Here is a 19,504-nt window from a genome sequence, read left to right as displayed (position 1 = left end):
TTGGATGCAGCCCCCAGGCCGAGGTCCGTCCACCTTCCCTCGTAAGCAGGGAGGAAACACCACGTCCAAAACCTCCCGCAGGTGCAAGAGATAAATGTCTTTTTTTTTCCTTAAAAAACCCAGCAATTCCAGCCCTTTTCCCGATGCCAGGGAGGAAACACCACATCCAAAACCTCCCGCAGGTGCAAGAGATACATGTCTCTTTTTTTGCTATAAAAACACAGCAATTCCAGCTCCTTTCCCGATGGCAGGGAGGAAACACCACATCCAAAACCTCCCGCGGGTTTTTACTCAAATCAATCCCACCCTACTCTGTCAGCGTCACTACAAGCAAGAGATAAACGTCGTTTTTTCTTTAAAAAGCCAGCAATTCCAGCACTTTTCCCGACTGGCAGCTTTATGGGAGAGGTCTCCTGCCCTCTGGTGACAGAGGTTGAGCCAGGGATTCCTTGAGTTCCTTCCCTGAGGTGCCATCAGCCGGCGTGGCTCCCCTCCAGGCCCCTGAAAATGCCATTTCCTCCCTTGCCGGGTGACCTGAAGGGAGAGCTGGACAAGAAGCAAACCTGGTGGAAATATCAGGAAGGGACACAAGTGCCCAGTGAGGCTCAAGGCAATATTTAAATCGTTTGCCAGCGCTGCAGCGGACAGGAGAAAGATCTCTGGCAACAGTGGAGCCGTGGTTGTTGGAAAAACTCAAAATCTGTGCGGCCACAGCCCTGGCCAAGGGGGCTGTGGGTGGCCCTGCTGGGGCAGGGGCTCAGGCCTGACCTCCCCAGCTCCAGGGGCAGCTGAATCCCCCCGCTCTCCTGGGACAGCTGCAGTGACACGAGCCTCCCCCACACACCCCACTCACGACCCCAACCCACCGCAGCGAGGGGGCTGGTGCCTCCCTGGGGACAAAGCAAGGACATCCCTGGGCGCGCAGGCACCCAGCGCGTTTCCGCAGCCGCAGCCTCACAGAGCCACGGGACGCTCTGCCTTGGAAGGGGCCTCAAGGGCCATCGATCCACCCCCTGCCGCGGCCAGGGACAGCTCCCACTGTCCCAGGGCGCTCCAAGCCGCGTCCAGCCCGGCCTTGGGCACTGCCAGGGATCCGGGGGCAGCCGCAGGGCTCGGGTGCTCGGGGCGGCCGCGACGCCCCAGGGACACCCCCGGGACCGCCATGGCGGCGCCCACGGCGCCCACGTGACCCCGCGCCCGTCACGTGATCTCTTATCACGTGACCGTGCGGACGGGTTGGGGGGGGGGCGAGCGCCGCGCGCCGCTGGCGCCACCCGCCGGCCGCGCGCGCCGGGAGCCGGAAGTGGCGTCACCGCCGCGCGACCGGAAGCGGCGGGAGGAGGCGAAGGAGGCAGGAGGAGGAGGAGGCGGCGGCGGCGGCGGCGGCGGCGGCGGCGGAGCGGCCCCGGTGAGTCCCGGCCCCTTCCCATCCCCGTGCCCCCTTCCATCCCCGTTCCCCGTCCCTTTCCCTTCTCCCCGTCCTCCGCCCCCTGCCCCAGCCACCCCCTCAGCCGGCGGGGCCGCCCCCGTTCTGCCCTGGGCTGCATCGCTCCACACGCGTGTGTGTGTGTGTGTGTGTGTGTGTGTGTGTGTGTGTGTGTGTTGGTGTTTGTGCCTTGTGTGGCTGTAGCTGCGGCCACAGGGGTGAGCAGCGGCACCGGGGCTTCCAGCGCTGCCCCGGGAGAAGGGAATTGCACGGAAATGCTCCGAGGGCTGGAGCCCCTCTGCTCCAAGGGCTGGGAGAGCTGGGGGTGCTCACCTGCGGAGGAGAAGGCCCCAGGGAGAGCTCAGAGCCCCTTCCATGGCCTAAAGGGGCTCCAGGAGAGCTGGAGAGGGACTGGGGATGGAGGGACAAGACACAGGGAATGGCTTCCCATTACCAGAGGGTGGGTTGGATGGGATATTGGGAAGGAATTTTTCCCTGTGAGGGTGGGCAGGCCCTGGCACTGGGTGCTCAGAGCAGCTGTGGCTGCCCCTGGATCCCTGGAATTGCCCAAGGCCAGGCTGGATGGGGCAGTGGGAGGTGTCCCTGTCCATGGCAGGGGGGGTGCAGTGAGATGATCTTTAAATCCCTTCCCACCCAAACCATTCTGTGATCTCAGAAAAGAAGGAAAAAGCCCAAACAACCCAAAAAAGTGTCGATTTTGCGCCCTGACATCACAGCCCTGTTTGTGTTGCTTTACCCCCAGCATTCATCCCCTGTTCATTCCCCTCACACCCCGAGGAGGTCCCCTCTGCCCTTTGCTGGAAGCACAGGCTCAGGGCTTTCCAAAAGCCCCTGACAGCATTTTTGGGATGCACCAACCTCCCCTTGCACAGGGCTGAGCCCCTGGGCTGGGTGCCATTCCTCTGGGAATGTTCTTTTCCAGCTGTTTGGTGATGCTCAGCTGTGACACTGAAGCGGAGGCGTTTCCATGCCTGAGCAGCTCCTCTGAGGGCATTCCCAGCCTGCTCCAAAACTCCCTGAATTCTGGAGAGACCTGCCCAGAGGTGGGAAGGAGCTGGGCTGTGCTGGGATGTGAAGTGGGAGGAAAGTGGGAGGAAAGGAAAGGAAAGGGAAAAAGGAAAGGAAATGAAAAAGGAAAGAGGAAAGGAAAGGAAAAATGAAAGGGAAAAAGGAAAGGAAAGGAAAAATGAAAGGGAAATGGAAAGGAAAAATGAAAGGGAAATGTAAAGGAAAAAGAAAGGAAAAGAAAAAAGAAAAGGAAAGGAAGAAGAGAAGGGAAAGAAAATGAAAGGAAAAAGAAGAGGAAAAAGGGAAGGAAAAAGGAAAGGAGAAAGGAAAGGGGAAAGGAAAGTCGATTGCTCAAGGTGAAAAGAGGCAAATCCAGGGAAGGTGTGGGTGAAGCTGGAAGAGAAATGGGCTGGAAACTGGAAAGATCACAAAGATTTGGGCGAGGGGTGGGTGACATCATGGAAAAATCACTTGGAGCAGCCCCGTTGCCCTCGAGGGTGCTTGGAACTGTCTTGTCCCATCCCAGCCTGGCTCAGCTGTGCGTGCTCTTCTCATTTTGGCTGGATTTGGAGCAAAGGAGGAGAGAAGCAATCTCTCCACTGCCTGGATTCCCAAATGTGTCACAGCTCCACAGTCAATCCCTGGAGGATATTCTTAGCAGCACGCGGCGCTCGCCTTCGGAGCCTTCACCAGGCCTTTGATTCCCTGGCTTTGAAGTGGGGCTGTTGTTGATGGAAGGGGCTCTGGGAGCAGCAGGGCTGGATTTCCTGGGGAGTGTCACCTTTCACAGCAGGGAGGAGTTGGTTTGTATAAATAACCTGGGGTTTGTTAGCAGAAAAATAGATAAAGACGCTCAAAAGTCGAGTCAGACAAGGAAATCTCTGGGAAAAGCTCGCCTGGGGAAACCTCCTCTTGCTCAAGATGATTTTTGGAGCTTGATCCAGCCCCTCTAATGGTCCAAGCTCTGTGAGGTGCTGGAGGAGGAGATGTTGGAGGGGATTTCTCCTTCCCCCAGGTGCGCTCTGAGCCTTGTCCCCTGCCTCCAGCATCTGTCACCTGCAGCCACTTCGGGCTGGACACCACAGGCAGTAGAGCCAGGAATGATCACTTTATCAAACATCCCTTTGAGCTGAACAGGAGAGCTTTGAAATCCAGCTCTTGGCTCGAGTTTTCCTCTCTGGCTTCTGAGGCTTTTCCATTCCCTGCTCCTCAGACAGGCAGGAAGGGGCAGATTCTCTCCTGCCTGGCACGATTTGACTTCTCATGCTGGGATGGGGCAGTCACGGCCTTGGAACAGCCTGGGGTCTGTGGGACAGAGCCTGATCTGCTCCTGGGGCTGCCTCAGGGTGTTTGGAGGTACAGATAAGGTGCCCAGTGGGCTGTTGAGCAGCTCACACTGACCATGCTAAAAACACAGTGGCCTCTCTTGTATCCTTCTCCTTGCATGGCTCTCCCCACAAATCCACATTTCAGTTTGCCTTTCCTTCCCCCCAGCCCCCCCAGAGCCTCTTGGTCCCCAGCCCAGTTGGTTTTTTTCACCTCTCTGCTGGGGTGGTTTCTGCTCCAGCAGCTTCTCCTCCCTCTTGCCTGGTGTTTGCTGCCTCCAAGCTCTGCCCATGGAGCAGAGGATGCAAGATGTCCTCATCTGCTTCAGTGGCACGGGCTGCCCAGAGAAGCAGTGGATGTCCCATCCCTGGAAGTGTCCAAGGCCAAGTTGAGCAGGGCTTGGAGAAACCTGGGATAGTGGAAGGTGTCCTTGGATCATGGGGGGTGTGGAGATTCTTACTTGCCAAAAAAAAGACAGTTTTTGCTCAACCAGAGCCCCCATCCCACTGTGCTGCTCACACACCCCAAACCCACCTCTTCTGCCCCAAAGTGCCCATTTTGCTGCTGCAAAACTGAGTTTGCCTGCACTGATCCCACATCTTGCTCCATCCCTGATCAGGAAGCCGTGGATCCAAGCAGAACTCCCAGGGGTGTGAAATAAATCCCTGAGGATTTATTTCCCCGTGTTTTGCAGTGGCAGCATATCTGCCAGGCTTTGGCTTTCCTGATTGCCCAGCTCCCTGTGGTACTGAGGGGTTTTGAGGAAGTGGATAACACCTGTGTGATGGATATTTGGGTGGGATAAGGATTTGAGAGAAAAATCTGACACCTGGCGCTTTTTTTTTTTTTTTTTTTTTTTAATCAGCATCTGAATCATGATAAACAGGGCTGCTTTGGCAGGCAGTGCAGGCTGGCAGCACCCAGCTGGACTCCTACGGATTTCTCATCCTCACCCTCCGAGCTGTAGCAGCTTCAGGCAGGAGTTAGGAAGGCACCAGCCATTTTTAAGCCTCCTGTACCCTAAAACTCTGGGAAATGCTCTCAAATCTGAAGCTTAAAGCTCTGTTCCCCCTGGTTCTCAGCCTGGGATGTAGCATCACGTAATGATTTGTGTTATTTCTCCCCTGCTCTTCCCTCACATTTCTTCGTTCCTCCAGCCTCCATCTGCAGGTTCTGGGCCAGTTTTCACTCTCTGCACTGGTTCTGTGGAGACTTTGCTCCACATCCTGTCTCCAGGTGCAAAGGGCAGTGTGGCACCCTGGATATTTGGACAACTTCTCAGGTGGTGGTCAGTGACTCAGACCACGATGACCAAAGCAGCAGAATGCTCTGTCTGAACACTTAAAGCCTCTTGAAGCTGCAGCTCTTCTGCAAAAACACGTTTTCATTGTTCAGAATGAAAGAAAAGCAGCTCGGGTCTCTTAAAAATGAAAAAACAGTGACTTTTTTTTCTTAACTCTCCTAGTCTGTGCCAGGTTTCTCGTGTCTGCTGACTAGCAGGTCATGCCTGGCTGCCTTCTGCTCCAAGCCCAGGTCACCTGGGTGCTCGTCCTGAGCTGCCTTTGCATGAGGTGACATTCCATAGTGGCTTTGCAGGGACCCAGCTGCCCTGGCCAGGGGAGGCACCGGCACCGCCTCCCTTTGGGTAGCTAAAGGATTGATTAAAACTGTGAGGTGGAGGCCACTCACTCTCCGTCTGCCCTTTTTTCAGTACCTGGAAGCAGTTCTGAGCCCCACTAAGTTGAGATCCATGGCTACGGTGCTAATGTGCCGAAGATTGCCCAGGCTGAGCAGGGTGACAGCGTTTTCGACCACAGCCAAGCGCAAGGCCGAGCGTGGAAGCAGCAAAAGCAAGAAGGAAAAGCGAGATAAGCCAGGAGCAGCCAAGACTGGGACCCAGTCAGGGGCTACAATCCAGCTGCTGAAGCCACAGGACTACAGAGTGTTGTATAATCCAGCTGCCTATGCCAAAGGCAGGGCTGGCTCCCAGCAGCACGTGGATAGGGATGGCAGCCAGGCCCTCGGTGACACGTTCACCGGCCCTGGCACCGCGCAGGCTCTGCAGACATTCCCCACTGCCTCTTCCCGAGCTTTGGCGCCTGTCAGGAATGCCCTGCCCAAGCCCAAGTCCAGCACGCTCCTGGAGCAGACCGTCCTGGCCTCGCTGGACAAGGAGGAAGCAGAGAAGGAAAAACGGGAAGTGCACAACTCCAAGGAGGATCCCCGCACGTTCCAGAAGGGGAGGCCTGAGTACAGACCTCTCACCTGTGACAGTGCTGAGCCAGCACAGACCCTCCCTGCAGAGGAAGGGGACTCGATTTTACAGAGTGTGGCCGGGTGTGAGGGCAGCCCGGGAATTCTCACGGATTATTTCCTCAAGCTGAGCCGTCTGCCGGCGGAGCGACGCGCAGCGCTGGTGTCCGATCCCAGGTTCAGTGCCCTGTGCCACTGTGCTGTCACAGCCATCAGGTTGTTCAGCACCCCAGATCTCATCCAGATTTTAAAGGCTTGTGTCCCTTTGGCCGTGCCAGCCTCCCACCCCCTGCTCAACGCGTGCGAGGCCGAGTTCTGCCGGCGGGCGTGGGACATGGGCCTGGAGCAGCTGCTGCTGGTGGCGGATTGCTGGCGCTGCCTGGACCGCAGCGTGCCCTCCTACCTGGGCATTCTGTTCAGCTATGCCAACCTGCACTGGAAGGACCTCACCTTGCCCCAGTTTGTGCAGCTCCTTTACATCATCGGGGAAGGCCGGAGGTCGCCCGCGGACTTGGTGCAGAAGGTGGAGAGCACGATCCTGAAGCACATGGACGCCTTCACCTTGGAGGAGCTGGGTGCCATCTGCTTGGGGCTCTTCAAGTCCCTCAGTGGGATTTCTGAGCACGTCATGAGGAGGATTGCAGACAGGGTGTCCCTGCAGATGGAGGACATGAGCACCTACGCCTTGGTGAACGTGCTCAAGATGCTGCGCTACACCCGCATGGACCACCTGCCCCTCATGAGGGAGCTCGGGAGGGTGATTCCTGCTCGGATTCCTGCAACAAACATCCAGGGCATCATGCACATCACTCTTACCTATTCATCCCTGCACTTCTTTGACGAGGATGTCTTGGCTGCTGTAGCCACCTCGTTGCCTTCCAAGGTGTCCTACTGCCGGAGCAAGGATGCTGCCAAATTCCTGTGGTCGTTTGGGTGCCTGGACTATGAACCTCCCAACGAGGAGGAGTTTTACTCCAGCCTGATAAAGCAATTGCATGCAAAACTCCATGAGTTTAGCAAGTTTCCAGAGCATCTCCTTACTGCTCTGCTTGGCCTGGCATTTGTCAAACGCTTCCCAGAGGAGCTGATAGACTTGGCTTTGAGGGAGGAGTTTGTCCAGAAAACCAGAGGTAGCAAATACGAGCTCAACAAGGACCTGTTCACCCTTGGTAAGAGCGTGGAAATCGAGTGCCCGACCTACCGAGGCAGCCGCCTCACACCTCAGCTTTGTCAGGAGTTCACTGAGATGGTCTCAGGCTTTGCAGAGCGGGAAATCTACGTCAGGCCTGAAATCGTGGAAGCCACGTCCCTCCTGGAGAGCATGTTGGGAGGCCCTGAGTATGTGAAGAACCACATGATCCTGCCCCACACCAGGTCCAGCGACCTGGAGGTGCGTTTGGCCGCGGATGGACGTCCCATCCCTTTCAACTTCAAGGACCCTGTGACAGCCCGGAAGCTGAAAGACGTGGGAGTTAGTCTGACAGATGATTTAATGTCTCAGCTCATACAGGGGAGAGCTGATAGCCAGAGTCCCACAGAAGTGGGAAATGAAGCCAGGATTCCCAGACAGGAGAGAGGGGACACAACAGGCACACCGTGCTTGGGTGGAGCCCTTTCTGCAGGTGCCACATCACAGGCTGAGCCTAAACCAGGGCTCTGGCAGCCTGGGCAAGTGAGGCTGGCGCTGCAGGTGTCCAACAGGAACCACTTCTGCTACAGCTCCAGGCGGCTGCTGGGGCTGCACTGCCTGAAGCGGCGGCAGCTGCGGCTGCTGGGCTACGTGGTGGTGGAGATTCCCTTCTGGGAATGGTTCCCTCTGCTCAAGCGCACGCGCTCCGAGAAGCTCAGCTACCTCCACTACAAAGTGTTCTGCCCAGCACTGCTCACCAGGGCTGGCTAGTGGGGGCAAGGGCTTGCCCAGAGCCTCCCCAGTGCATCTCTGTGGCTGTGTACTGGCTAAAATGGTCTCTGGGTGTTGGCTCGGTTGTTGGCAGGTGCTCTGTGTGGTCATTTCTGCTCTGGTGATATCTGTACTTCCCGTGCTCTCCTTTTGTACCTGGAGCTTCCAATGCTTCCACCACAAATAAAACCTCCTAATGATTCATTTTTCACTGTGATTGCTTCTTTTTCCACCCTAAACGAGAGTGGTTGGGTTTGGTGCCTCTGTGAGAGCAGGAACAGAGGATATTTAGTCATGAGGCTGAGCTGGGTGCCAGGAGCACACACAGCTGTTTCCTCATGTTTCCATCCCCATGGGGCTGGCACAGCCTGGGTTTCTCCTTTGGAATGGAACGTGGATACTGGGTGGGACTGAGGGTTAGGGTGCTCTCACCTCAGGACATTGATTTCATGCTCCAAGGACTTTATTTGGTGTCCACCATGCACATTCCATATGGCAGCAGCTCCATAGTCCCACACAGGACACCAGGAAGGGTTGTGGTGACAAACTCCAGACAGTCTGGTTTAAAATTCCTTGTCCAAAGCCACTGAGGATTTTTTTCACATCTCTGTTTCACTGCCTCAGGCCAAAGATCTTTGTTCACCTTAGGGAAGGCACACACTGAAGAGAGAGGGGAAAAAAAAAAAAAACCCAGCTATGGGTAAAAGCAACTCAGTGACTCAACTTTAGCCATGAGATTTGTAGCAGAGTCTTTCAGCAGAAGGGAGTGCAGTGACTTGGAAATGCAGAATAATCCATTTTCTTAGTGAGGTATTGAGACTGGAAAAATTAACCTAAGTCTCTCAGGGTCACAAACAGTAGAAAATCCTGTAAAATACCCATACAGAGCTCCTCATGTTGCAGGAGAAGTCTTCAGCCCAGAAAAGAGAGATAGAACAGGGGAGAATCTTGAGTTTTCCCAAAGAAGGGAGCAGGGAGAGTTGGTTTGCCACTTTTCATAACATCAGTGCTGAGGGCCAAGTGAATTTACCACTTTTGGTTCAAAATGAGGCAAAAAGAGCAGTTTTGAGGCACAGCCTGTAGCTGAACTGTCAGTCTCCTACAGGATGTGAGTGCCAAAAGTCAGACCAGTTGAAACAGGTCTCCACTGGCAGCCCAGTTCTGGAAACCTTTCAGACTCAGCAAGCCAGGAAAGTAATGTTGGAGGAGAGTTGGTGTGTGCTTGTCCTGCTCCTTGAGGAGCAGGAATTGCTCCTGATGGCTGCCAGACCAAATTTTGGGATAGAAATGCTGCTCACCTGGCTGTTCCTCTTGTAAGCTTCACACCTGCTTCATTTTCAAGGCATTGTAACCAAGCTCTGCTCTCTGCAGGTGTGAATTCCAGGTTGGGTTGGGTTTTATCTGTGGGATTTATGCCTTGAATTCCACCTTTCTCCTTGCAGATGCAGCACAGGGAGCTCATTAACTCTGCCTTTCCAACGTGCCCCAGGAAGGCCAATTTCATTTGGGCTGAACCAACAGATCAGTGGAAAATCATTAAAGAGCTGCTTGTTCTTGAAGGAGGCAGCGAGTCCCTGATTTGCAAGGTTGCCCAGGGCAGTGACATTTTAAAGCTGGGGTTAATATGAGGTTAAAGCTCTCACCTCACAGATAATTTCATTCTTAAAAGGGATCTGAGCCAATTCCAGTCACTTTTTTTTTTCAATGGGAAAGAAGGTGTGTTCAGTTGAGTTTCTTTAATGAATGCTGGCAGAAGAATTTGGTGTTCAGATCCCAGACATCTCCCTCAGAGCTATTCCGTGCCCTCTGCTCCCTTGGAATTATTTTACACCAATTATTAATATTTGTGGTTAATCTTCACTCACTGTGACAGCCTCCTGTGCTGTGCTGGTGCTTTTCTGCACCTCCAGAGCTCCTGCATCTTTGATAAACCTTCACATCTAATTGCTGGTCTGTTCACAGATGGTTTTAGTTAAAAAAAACACCCCTTTCTTTTTGCTTTTTCTCCACAGGTTCACTAATTAATATTGATGTGATTTTTTTTCTGTTAATCTCATCTCTCCACCACATTCATTTGGGTTTATATTGGCTTCTCCTCCTGGACTCAGATCTGAGCTGCATTTTAGGAAACCCAAGCCTGTAACTCACCCAAAACACAAGATCCTTTCACTGCTCATGGATATTTACCTCCTTTATTTTTAATTTTTTTTTTCCAAGCTGACTCTGATGCTCAGCAAGTGACCTCTCTCCAGCTGCCAAGATGGTAATAAACGTCTGTCTCCCACAGTTCAAGCCAAGAATTCACTGCAACAAGGTAAAATAGTGATGAGGGGGTTTTGGGGAGTGGGAGGGATGGAGGGATTAGATGGAATTATCCTGGGCGGGGGGAGCTTGTTCACTGCTCCTCTGGGATAATCAGCACCACTGCTGTGATGTGGCACACACTAAATACTGGAGGGAAAAGCCCTGATTTTGCAGGATCTCATAACCAGACAGCATTATGTGCTTCCAGGTATAAGTTCTTTGACTTGAGATCCCTTTTTCCCTGCAATATTCCAGCTTTCCCTCTGCCCATTGGAACTCACAGCTCTTGATAATGTGAAATTATCAATTAATGTGAACTTGTGAAATGATAACTTTCCAAGTATTCCTGGTTTCACTCAGCGCATCAGAATCTCCTTAAGAAACTCAGTTTTCATTCAAATCTGGTTTTTAGTTGTAAGTTTCCACACCAACTCACCCCAAAATTCAGGACAACCTTGGCTTTGTGAATACTGTGCTGCAAAAGCAGCAGTGCGGGAATTTGTTGTGGAGAGACCCAGCCATGCCACAGAGGTTTGGTGTGATCAAGACCATATTAAACAGGTGGAATAAATAGATTTTCCTCGTTTCTATTTGTCCATTCAGCAAGTGCTGCAGATTTCTCAGGGCCTGGTGCTTCCAGGAAAGGGAATGGATTGAACCAGGCTGCCCAGGAGCAGAGCAGAGGGTGGGATTGGATGTTCCAAACCAGACCCAGCCTGGTTTGATGGATCTCCCTCAGGGATGGGTGAGGTGGCTCCCAGAGGCTGATTAACATCCAGAGATCCTCTGGGACCTTGTAACTGTGACTCCAAGTGCATTTCCACGTGGGTAAGTAGGCACAAAGAAAAGGGAGACTGAAAGAGGAGACTCCCATCTCCCCCACACTCATCCTCTGCTCCCAGCCACCCCCTCCTCCTTGACTTATTTCACTGACCCAGCCAGAATCACGAATTATCCCTAATTTTCCACTCTTCCAGCAGTTAAGTCAGGTCTGCCCGTGGTGACAGAGGGTGCAGGAAGAGGGGATGGAGGAGGGTGGGAGTGGGTCTGCTCTGCCTTACAGCAAGGATCTCCTGCCTGGCCTGAGCCGCACGTAAACCTCAGCCTTGGCTCCTGCTTGATGTCATCCTGAGAATCTCTGGAAGTGCTTGTGAAATTGGCTTCCTTGGGTTTCCTTGCTCCAAACTGAACCCGGTTTTTGTGCTGGCACGCAGATCTCTGCCGATGGCTACGAGGTGGAGAACCTGATCTCCGAGGACCTCGCCAGGAGGAACCGCGGCTTCCGCAGCGAGTACTTCATCAAACCCCCGGTGCACGTCACCATCTCCTTCCCCTTCAACATCGAGATCTGCAGGATCAACGTCGACATCTCCTCTGGGGGCTACCAGACCTTCTCCGGGCTGGAAGTTTACACCTCTACCTCATGCAACAAAACCTCTTGGCAGAGCCCTGAGGGGCAGTGCTCAGGTCTGGCCGGGCAGCCTGTGTCGGACAAGGACACCTTCACCCTGGTGGGCAAAGCTGTCTTAAAAAATCAGAGCAAAGTGACTTTCGGCCACAGAGGCTTCAAGCCGAGGCCTCCCTTCCATCAGATGGAAAATGTCTTCTCCTACCCCGGCTCGGTGTCCCAAGATCTCTGGAACAAAGGGCCGGCCTCGCTCAGCAACGTGTCCCACCTAAAAATCTGCATCACCCACGTGGCCGGGGGGGGCCTGCCCAGCATCAAGAGGTTGGAGGTGTGGGGACAACCTGCCAAGTCCTGCCCACAGGAGGTGATCGAGGGCGTCTTCCAGGTGGCCTCCCAGTTCCTGGCCCAGGACGTCGGCAGCCTCAAGCCGGAGCTCTGGACGCCGATGGAGAGCGACTGCGCGCCCTTCGGTGCCGGCGAGCAGCAGACCCTGCACAAGCTGGTGGATGTCGTCCAAGACATCCCTGAAGAATTCCTGGACCCCATCACTCTGGAGATCATGACTTTACCCATGCTGCTGCCCTCTGGGAAGGTGATTGACCAGACCACCCTGGAGAAATGCAACCGGAGCGAGGCGTCTTGGGGCCGGGTTCCCAGCGATCCCTTCACGGGCGTGGCCTTCAGCCAGCACTCGCAGCCCCTACCTCACCCCACCCTCAAGGCCAGAATAGACCACTTCCTGCTGCAGCACAGCATCCCTGGCACCAACCTGCTGGGCAGGGCTCACGCCTCGGAGAGCCTGGTGCCCTCCTCCATCACCATGTCTTCTCTGAAAAGGAAAATGGACTGCATGGATCAGGGCTCCCTGCAGCCACCCTATTTTTCTGCTACAAACTTACTTGTCACGGCTACCTCAGAGAACAGTGCTAAAAAAATGAAAGCTGACAGTGACTCCCACTTGATCCAGATGGACTGTTCCACAGGTATGGTGGCTCCCCAGGTCACCTCTGTTCCTTGAGTGTTGGGACAGCCCCAGGCTGGGATTTCAAATCAGGGCAAATCCAGTGCAAGTTCCCATCACACCTCTAGAAAGCTTCCAGGCTGTGTTTGGCTGGTGGAGCTGGGTCATTTCATCCACCTCCCCATGTTCCTTGTTCAGTGTTTCACAGCCCTCGTTTGCTCAGGTCACCCTGTTCCCCTTTTAGTTTGGATTTCCTTTCTCTCCCTTCCATGTGGAGACAGTATCTTTCTCACCGTCCTGGTCTGAAGTTTCTTTATCCAGGGGGATTTATTGTGTCCTGCAAAAACAGGAAAAGAAATGCCTGGTGGTGCAGTGGTGATGGCAGGGGGAGTCCTGGCTCATCGTGAGGAGGGAGGTGGGAAGGAAAGCAGGAATGGGACACAGAACAAACCACAGCAAGGGAATTGCAGGGAGGAGGGACAGCTCAGCCTGGGAGAGACTTGCACAGAATTTGCAGGTGGTCAGACCAAAAAACCTGGTAGAGGCTAAATGAGACAAAAAATGTGACTTGTGGCTGCAGGGGAAGGGAGTGGGCACCGGTTTCCCTTCATCCATCCTTTTCTCAGTGGTGTGGCAGCAGCACTGCTGGGAATGCAAAATGTCCTGCAAATCTGAGGACAAGGAGGCTCAGGTGGCACCTTGTTGTTGTCACCAACTCCCTGACAGGAGGGTGGAGCCAGGTGGGGGTCGGGCTCTGCTCCCAGGGAACAGGGACAGGAGGGAGCAAGGGTTGCACCAGGGGAGAGTTAGGTTGGATATTGGGAGCAATTCTTTCACAGAAAGGGTTGTCCAGTCCTGACACAGCTGCCCGGGGCAGTGGTGGAGTTCCCATCCCTGGAGGGATTTAAAAGCTGTGTGGATGTGGCCCCTGGGGACAAAGGGTGTAAATCCAGGTGTGGGGGTATTTCGTGACTGGCTCTCTGGGCAGGTAAGCCCAGAGCTGCTGGGACCTGTCACTGCCTTCACCCTTCTCTCAATCTGCCCAAAAACGTTTTTAGGACAAAGCTTAGGTGGCTCTTTGATTTTAAAGAAATTCTTCACTTGAAAATAATTGATGTCGGGCGGTACCAGGAAGAGTAGGGAGAAGTCAGACTGCACATTTCTGCTCTGATCCCTCAGCCTAGAGCTCACTCCCTGTTTTAGGAGGAATTGTTGGTTATTTTGGCTGTGGAGGTGTGTGACAGCTCCCACCAGGATGTGCCCCAGCCCCACAGGAGCAGGAGCTGCCCTGTGGGTCCTGGAGCTCCCGGGGCAGCCGTGTCCATACATAAATAAAAGCAGAGTGCTCAGCCCACGGAGCCCATGCTTCACTGGATCATCAGCCTTGATTGGTGGAGGAAATGTGCAGCACCAATTGTGAGCTCTTCCTCTGGGAGATGGATTTAACAGAATTAGTGATGCAGACAACATTCTCTTAATGCTTCGTCTTAATTAGCGCCGTCGGTGCTGCACAGGGCAGCCCTGCAGGGAGGGTCCAGCCCTGCCCTGTGGCTCAGAACTGGGACAGAGAGGGAAAAACAAGTCCCACAGATTTTATTAATGGTTTAAATGTTCTCTGTGAGCTGCATGGAGCAAGGCTGGGAGCACTGGGCTGGGATCCTCGGGTGCTGGCTGAGAGAGTGCCTGGGATTTAAGGGAAAAACACCCTCCTGGGTTATTTGGAGTTTGGCCCTTTTTCAGTCCTGCAGACTTCTACAGCTCCATGAAGGGAGGGTGCAGGTCAGGCTCTGTTCCCAGGGAACAAGAGGAAATGGCCTCAGGGTGTGCCAGGAGAGGTTTAAGGTGGTATTAGGGAAAATTCCTTCATGGAAAGGGTTCTCCAGCCCTGGCACGTGCTGCCCATCCTGAAGGTATTTAAAAGCCATGTGGGTGTGGCACCTGGGGACATGATTTAGTGGTGGCCTTGGCAGTGGCATTGGACTCGATGATCTTGGAGGACTTTTCTAACCTAAATGATTCTGGTCCTGTGTAAGTTGGCTCTGGGACACCCCATGAATGGTGGTAATCCATAGGGCATTCCAGTTCTAGGACCCAAAGGAGACGAGGCACTGCACCCCAAATCCCAGCCCCTTGGTGGGATAAAAAACACCTCTCAACAAAGCAAGTGGCAGGGCTCCTAAAATCCTCCGAAGTTCAGAGCCAAGACAGTGTTTGAATCACAGATTCTTCTTCCCAGCATCTGCTTCTCCATCTTTTTCTTGTCTTTGCATACCTGGTGTTTGTTTCCCTTTGCAGACCTGGTGTTTGTTTCCCTTTGCAAACCTGGTCCTTGTGGTTCCCTTTGCAGAGCTATTCCTTGTGGTTCCCTTTGCAGAGCTGGTTTCTGTTTCCCTTTGCAGAGCTGGTCCTTGTGTTTCCCTTTCCAGATCTGTCCTTGTGTTTCCCTTTGCAGACCTGCTCTCTGTTTCCCTTTGCAGACCTGGTTTCTCTTTCCCTTTGCAGACCTGCTCTCTGTTTCCCTTTGCAGACCTGGTCCTTGTGTTTCCCTTTGCAGACCTGGTCTCTCTTTCCCTTTGCAGACCTGGTCTCTGTTTCCCTTTGCAGACCTGGTTTCTCTTTCCCTTTGCAGACCTGGTCTCTGTTTCCCTTTGCAGACCTGGTTTCTCTTTCCCTTTGCAGACCTGGTCTCTGTTTCCCTTTGCAGACCTGGTTTCTCTTTCCCTTTGCAGACCTGCTCTCTGTTTCCCTTTGCAGACCTGCTCTCTGTTTCCCTTTGCAGACCTGCTCTCTGTTTCCCTTTGCAGACCTGGTTTCTCTTTCCCTTTGCAGACCTGCTCTCTGTTTCCCTTTGCAGACCTGGTTTCTCTTTCCTTTTGCAGACCTGGTTTCCCTTTCCCTTTGCAGACCTGCTCTCTGTTTCCCTTTGCAGACCTGGTTTCTCTTTCCCTTTGCAGACCTGGTTTCTCTTTCCCTTTGCAGACCTGCTCTCTGTTTCCCTTTGCAGACCTGGTCCTTGTGTTTCCCTTTGCAGACCTGGTCCTTGTGTTTCCCTTTGCAGACTTGGTTTCTCTTTCCCTTTGCAGACCTGCTCTCTGTTTCCCTTTGCAGACCTGCTCTCTGTTTCCCTTTGCAGAGCTGGTGTCCCACGAGCAGAAGCTGTCGGAGAGCTTGGACACTGCCCTGACCTCGGCTCTCAGCTCCATGCCCTCCTTCACGGCCAAGCTGATGAAGAGCCAGCAGCAGGCTCCAGGAGAGGGAGGCTGCAGCAGTTCCTGGAGCGTGGGCACAGTCCTTGGTGAGCAACAGGCACCTCTGGAGCACCTTTGGGAGCTGGGGCTGGGTTAACAGGGAGCCTTGTTCAGATATTATATATTCCATATAAAAATATTACCTTGTCTCCCAGCAAGCTTTACTTCACAATCCTTGCCTCTCTCTCAGCAGTTTTGCTGGTTTATTCTCCCACTGAGGCAGAACCCCCTCAAAGTGTGGGATGTTGTCCATGCCCAGGGTCAGAGCAGGCTGTGGCACCAGTCCTGTGATTTTCCCATGGTTTTTGGCTGTCTGTGCTGCCCAGGGATGATCTGGGATGGACACAGTGCTCAGCCTGCCCCAGCTCAGTTCAGACTGTTCTCAGAGCTCTGCAGTTTGGGCTGAGAGGTTCAGTGCTGCCTGTGAGCTGCGTGGAGCAAGCTGGGGAGCTGCCACGTGGGTGGAGAATGAGTCTGGTGTGAGGTGCTGCAGGAGAGGTGTAAATCCAGCAAATACTGCAGCCTTCCAGTGCTTGAAATTAAAAGGGCCTTGGAAAAAGAAAGAGGGAGAGTCACTTTTTATACAGACTGGACAAGGGGGAATGTTTGTAAACTAAAAGAGTAGGGTGAGATTGGATATTGGGAAGGAATTCTTTCCTGTGAGGGTGGGCAGGCCCTGGCACAGGGTGCCCAGAGAAGCTGTGGCTGCCCCTGGATCCCTGGAAGTGCCCAAGGCCAGGTTGGACAGGGCTTGGAGCAGCCTGGGGTAGTGGGAGGTGTCCCTGCCCATGGCAGGAGGGTGGAATGGGATGGGCTTTGTGATCCCTTCCAACCCAAACCATTCCATGATTCTTTGAAATACCGTGTGACATCCAGCCCTTAGCAGGAACAGGTCACAGCACCAACGTCCCAGGCCAGCCAGCCTTGTGTGTGCCCAGAATCCCATCAGGACTGAGTGTGCATAATCCAGGCCACTGTGCCCTCCCACCTGCTGCCCAGCCACTCATCCAGCTGTGTATGCATTCCCAAAATTATTCCTTCGGGGTGCAGGGAAGCACTGAACCTTCAGATGTCCCTCCACATGCCATGGCTTCTCTTCCCCTGGGTGAGGCTCTGCCTGCCCATGGCTGAGAAGGGGCTTCAGAGGGACCCTGGAAAGGGCTCTGTCTGTCTGTCCATCCATCTGTCTGTTCTTCCCTCTCTCCCCCTCCCCAAACAGCTTTTGCTGTTCCGCAGTGACATTCAGCTCTTCAGCTTTTTCCTGTCCCCTCTAAAATTGCTGCTGTTTGAGAGCTGAGTAGCCCTCGATGGGTCGTGTGTGACAGGAATGCAAAGTGACACCTCGGCGGTTCCACCTGGGAATGGCTGCGGAAGAGCGGGGCCGGGAGGATGATTTAGTGCCAGTAAAAGTGAAAAGCCCTTTTTTACAGTCATCTGTCCTCAATTAAAAGCCTGATGGTGCAAGTGCTGATGTGATCCATCCCTTTCTGAGCACACCCTGCCCTGGAAGCTGCACCATTCCCTTTCCTGGCACAGTCCTGAGTCACAGCTGTGCCCTGAGTCTGCAGGACCTCGGGCTGTGGGCAGGACTGGCACAGAAGGGGTGGCCCAGCCTGGGCTTCTCACTCCCTGCCTAATCCACTTCTCCTCTGCCTTTGTTTTGTACTCTCAAGCTGTGCCAGGGGAGGTTCAGGCTGGACATGAGGAGGGACCAGACACTGGAAGGGGCTGCCCAGGGAGGTGGTGGAATCACCAGCAAAGCCTGGACACCGTGGCGTTGGTTCACTCAGTAATCTCCCCAAGTTTTTTTCCAACCTGCTGATTCTGTCGTTCTGGATTTGCAGAGTACGGCAGGAGCGGCCAGACCCAGGGATGTGCTTCCTGTGGCAAATCCTTCTCCTGCTACTTCAAGGCAGAGCCCGTGTACCAGCTCCCCTGCGGGCACCTGGTGTGCCGGCCCTGCCTGGCCGAGCGCCAGAAGGCTCCGGCCTCCCCCATTCACTGCGGGAGCTGCAAGAGGGCGGCGGCCACGCACGACGTCAGGAGGGTTCACTTCTGAGCCCCGGGGCCGCCGGGAGGACGAGAAGGAGCTGCTGCTGTGCCCCGTGTCCACACGGAGCCGCCGAGGAGCCGCCGGGAGAGCCGGAGAGGGGAGAGGACTCGGTCTTGTGCTTACAGAGGAGTGGGGGGGCGGGGGGTGAGAGCCCGAGGATAACAAAAGCCATAGCTTCTTTATCAAGGAATATGTGTTTATCCAGGACTGGTCTCCACCACTGCCCCGGGGCTCAGAGGTTTAGCACAGGTGCCTTTCGGACCAGCTCAGCTTCCCCTGCGAGTTCACGCCACGTTTGACCAGCAGCCACCCGGCTGTGGAGCAGGTAAAGTCCCTGTGAGTGACAGCACACACAAAACCCCCTCTGACTTCCTCCCCTTGCCCACCTCGCCCTCCCCTCCCTGCTGGGAGCATCTCCCGTCCTGGAATCAGCAGTGAGAGGCCGTGCTTGAGGTGTGAGGAGCTGGCAGTGATCTCACCCTGCCCATCCAGACTCTTGTAGAAAAGCCATCCCATCCCACCCTCTCGGTTGATGTCGTGTGACCAGCCCAGCTCCTGGCTGGCTGATAGACATTTAAGCCTTAATAAAATGTTTAAAGTCAGGTTCTCTCTCTCTCTCTGCCTCCTAATTGGTCTCATCCTGAGGTTTAATGATGTCATGGAGTGAATCTCTTGGCAGAGGAGGAAATAAACAGGCTGGAAAAAGCCAAACCAACACGGAGGAGCTGCAGACCAGGGGGTTGTGGAGGGGTTGTGGCAGCAGCCTCGTGCATCACTGGGATGAGACTCAGACACCTGCACCCATGGGGGCTTCAGAGACAAAAAATGACTTGGATACGTTCTGTCCCTTCTGTCCTGAATATGCTGGGGTAAGGTGACACCAAGGGGTTTGTCACCTCCACAACCCCCTGCTGGTGCCACTTAATTGATGTTCTGGGCCATAACGAGCCTGCAGCTGACTCAGCTCACCTGGGTCACACCTTTTATTTGCTCTCAAAAGGCACCTGTGCAAAGTTGTCGTGCTCCAGGGAAGGAGCTGCTCATCCCCTGGAACACAGCTTCGTGCTGGCCCCACGCTGATCCTGACTCTGCGGCAGCAGGAGTTTACAGCCCGACTCCATTCTGAGCAAAAATAGAAAATCACACATTTTAAAATAATAAACACATAGAAAATAGGCACAAAATTCCTAAAATCCCCACGATTCAGAGGCAGTAAATCCACTCCATTGCAGTGCTGGTGTCGTGTTTGCAGTGAGCCATCCCGGGGTGATTCAGCTCTCACAACTCCCCCGGGGAAGGAGAGAGGATGGGTGGCTGCCTCTGGATCCCCAGAGGCATCGCCCTCTCCAGAGCTAGCAAAGCTTGGATGCTTCCAAAGCCACCAATTCTGACAGTTTCTCCAGTGCCCAAAAGTTCCTTGTGGTGTCTTGAGGGTGGGCAGTGATCCAGGTGGGAGCCGTGTCCCAAATTACCTCCGGGTTCCCTTTGTTCTGCAGGGAGGGGCAGGAGCCACACGGAGCAGGGGTTGGAAGGGAAGGGATGGTGTTGGGACATCAGGTCCCCCTCCCTGCTCAGAGCAGGGCTGATCTCCACCTC

At 54.2% G+C, this 19,504-nt stretch overlaps 2 protein-coding genes and 1 long non-coding RNA gene across 8 annotated transcripts; 2 read left to right on the top strand and 1 right to left on the bottom strand.

Annotated features, from left to right (window-relative positions):
* Positions 1 to 113: 113 nt before the first annotated feature.
* On the bottom strand, positions 114 to 1,163 carry LOC128787626 (uncharacterized). Its single transcript, XR_008430755.1, has 2 exons — positions 344 to 1,163; positions 114 to 199 (listed from the first exon to the last, which is right to left on the bottom strand). It is a non-coding gene; the product is annotated as an uncharacterized LOC128787626 (long non-coding RNA).
* Positions 1,164 to 1,372: 209 nt separating this feature from the next.
* FASTKD5 (FAST kinase domains 5) lies at positions 1,373 to 8,138 on the top strand. 5 transcript variants are annotated; one of them, XM_053941893.1, is made up of 2 exons: positions 1,373 to 1,408; positions 4,939 to 8,138. In XM_053941893.1, the coding sequence occupies exon 2, from the start codon at positions 5,532 to 5,534 to the stop codon at positions 7,932 to 7,934; it is 2,403 nt and encodes an 800-aa protein (XP_053797868.1). In that variant the 5' UTR covers positions 1,373 to 1,408; positions 4,939 to 5,531; the 3' UTR covers positions 7,935 to 8,138. The 5 variants fall into 5 exon arrangements, with proteins under 5 accessions (XP_053797868.1, XP_053797867.1, XP_053797864.1 ...); XM_053941892.1 differs by having other exon boundaries at positions 1,379 to 1,408; positions 5,493 to 8,138; XM_053941889.1 differs by lacking the exon at positions 1,373 to 1,408 and adding an exon at positions 2,356 to 2,490 and having other exon boundaries at positions 5,493 to 8,138.
* Positions 1,373 to 18,510, top strand: UBOX5 (U-box domain containing 5). Of its 2 annotated transcripts, none has more exons than XM_053941905.1 (5): positions 1,373 to 1,408; positions 10,152 to 10,248; positions 11,453 to 12,629; positions 15,741 to 15,902; positions 17,700 to 18,510. In XM_053941905.1, the coding sequence occupies exons 2-5, from the start codon at positions 10,195 to 10,197 to the stop codon at positions 17,912 to 17,914; spliced, it is 1,608 nt and encodes a 535-aa protein (XP_053797880.1). In that variant the 5' UTR covers positions 1,373 to 1,408; positions 10,152 to 10,194; the 3' UTR covers positions 17,915 to 18,510. The 2 variants fall into 2 exon arrangements, with proteins under 2 accessions (XP_053797880.1, XP_053797881.1); XM_053941906.1 differs by lacking the exon at positions 1,373 to 1,408 and adding an exon at positions 2,419 to 2,490.
* Positions 18,511 to 19,504: the final 994 nt, after the last annotated feature.

Source organism: Vidua chalybeata, chromosome 4 (assembly GCF_026979565.1).
Source record: "Vidua chalybeata isolate OUT-0048 chromosome 4, bVidCha1 merged haplotype, whole genome shotgun sequence".
Classification (NCBI taxonomy): domain Eukaryota; kingdom Metazoa; phylum Chordata; class Aves; order Passeriformes; family Viduidae; genus Vidua; species Vidua chalybeata.
This window is presented reverse-complemented; position numbering and strand designations above follow the sequence as displayed.